Here is a 2,500-nt window from a genome sequence, read left to right on the forward strand (position 1 = left end):
TGAGATCGTAACACTCATCCAGAGTTCATTTTCACCGGCAAAAAAAAAAAAAAAAAAAAAGTTCGGTTGTTTGACATAGGCCTATATCTAATAAGCTTCAAATAACTTAAAAGCATAAATGACTCATTACGTTACTCAGTATATCTACATGAAAAAGAACAGATATATATGCTAATTATCATCAAGTGGTTTGTCATTGTTATCATTTTGACATTACCATAATTATTGCCCAGGTAATATCAAGAATAATTAACTTCAATGTTATAGTAACAGTTTTAACCTTGATGGTAACGAAGGCGATGACGATGATGGTAGTAGTAATAATAATGTTAATAATATTACTAACGATAATATTGGTAATACGGATAATGTATATAGTGTTTTCATTTGAACCCGAGTGTACATATTAGATTCGTTATCATGATTGCGACTACAGTATGGTGATGGTAATGAAAATAACAACAGCAACGATAATAATGACAGTAATAATGACAATGATAACATTCTTCCTCGCAGAAGTCGGGTTGTCTGGTTGGGTGTTCTTCGCTGTGGTTCCCATCTTTATTCTGGTCTGTGTCCCTGTCCTCTGCATTACCAGGAGGAAGAGGAGGACTCGGCGTCAAGGGTTTGCTTAGACGGAGGTAACATGTTTAGTGAAATCATTATGTTGTCCTTTTTAGTTGTGATGCATGTTTGCTGTGCTTGTTGTGTGCGCTGTTTTTTTTCAGTTTCAAAACGCTTTGTCATACTACTTCTCTCTCAGCAAAAGTAGCACTTTCCCTTGAAAAAAAATGTAATTTTATCACAAACAAACGAAAAAAAAAACGTTTTTTTTCAGATGTCTACCAGATGGTGAAGCCAGGTGTGGGCCACCGAGAAACTTGGTGTCATCTGACAAAGAAAGTATTGGAGGAACATCTGATATGGACAAAACATATGAAATCTATAATAGACTGTCTCGGTGACAGCAAGTTACACTAACCAGACTAGGCATAGGATATCAATACTCTATACATTATGTACAGGATGCAGTTTTGGAGGCAAAGCCAGTTACGTAATACCACTGCAAAATGTGCAAGGCGCCTAAGTCGCATAATCTTGCACATTATTTACTTTCTTGCTCGAAAACTGCATCCTTCGATCAGACCACTGTCCAGAGACCAACATTTATTGATTATGTTAATTTCATTACAGACTTTGACCTGATCTTTGATATGATTAGTGATATTAAAGTTTTTATTAAACCGACTAGATTATATGTGAATAATGTAAGCACAATGACAGCCATCTGCATAATAGAGGTGTAGCCAGTTTGGATAGTTGCTATAGCATCTAACTCTGGCTTTTTGCAGGACATATACACCGTTCTGTAAATAAATTTTATCAAATTAGATCAAATTTCTCTCTCTCTCTGATAATTATATTATATATCATATATGTGTTCACTAGTCAATACTGTATTGTGGTATATCTATTGTTAACAAACTAAGCATTAAGTATTATCATATTGAATCTTATTCTCAACCGTTAATTTGAAACTGAGGAATATATTGTTTGACTCTGTTTTGATATTTCTACTACACATTCTAAATAAGGTTAGCTCACAATTTTACTTTTGACTATAAATATTAAATTTTTACTGTAATGTTATTTAGTACTAGATTGTAATTGATAAATAATGTTGCTAATGTATGACATAACTTTGTTTACATGTATGATGGTTGCTTGTTTTTTAGTTATTATTCACTGAAGATGGGTGAAGTCAACCCGAAATGTTTGACTGAATTCTGCTTTTGCTCAATTAAATTGAAGAAGCTCAACACTTGTTTTGTCAACCTTCGGAACGTTTTTTTCTGGCAACATTGGTGTTTAAATTCATGGTTATATGTATATATGTGTGTGTGTGTATATATATATATATATACATATATATATATAATATATATATATAATATATATATCCATCTATCTATCTATCTATCTATCTATCTATCTATCTATCTATCTATATATATATATGTGTGTGTGTGTGTGTGTGTGTGTGTGTCTGTGTATATATATGTATATATATAAAACGTATATACATACATACATTATATATAATATATATATATATATATATATATATATATATATATATATATATATATATATATATATATATATAATGCGTGTGTATAATATATATATATACATATATATGCATATATATACATATGTATTTATTATGTATATATGTATATATATAATATATGTATATATACATATATATATATATATATATATATATATATATATATATATATATATGAATATATATATATGTATGTATATATATATATATATGTATATATATATATATATATATATATATATATATATATATATATATATATATATATATATATGCAAATAGCTAATCATCTATCTCTCTATATATGCATATATGAATATATATGTATACACACATAAATATATACTGGAGACACTGGAGGCCACA

General features: G+C 28.9%; 1 protein-coding gene across 3 annotated transcripts in view; it reads left to right on the forward strand.

The window, feature by feature from the left end:
- The window catches only part of LOC113812270 (uncharacterized), an 11,376-nt gene extending 9,556 nt beyond the window's left edge, over nt 1-1,820 (forward strand). For all 3 annotated transcript variants that reach the window (XM_027364131.2, XM_070129212.1, XM_070129211.1), the window contains 2 exons: nt 517-641; nt 839-1,820. In XM_027364131.2, coding sequence (XP_027219932.2) covers nt 517-635 — 119 coding nt within the window. In that variant the 3' untranslated portion in view covers nt 636-641; nt 839-1,820. The remainder of the gene's footprint in view (nt 1-516; nt 642-838) is intronic.
- The last annotated feature ends 680 nt before the right edge of the window (nt 1,821-2,500 follow it).

The sequence above is a fragment of the Penaeus vannamei genome, chromosome 13 (genome assembly GCF_042767895.1).
Source record: "Penaeus vannamei isolate JL-2024 chromosome 13, ASM4276789v1, whole genome shotgun sequence".
In the NCBI taxonomy this organism is placed as follows: domain Eukaryota; kingdom Metazoa; phylum Arthropoda; class Malacostraca; order Decapoda; family Penaeidae; genus Penaeus; species Penaeus vannamei.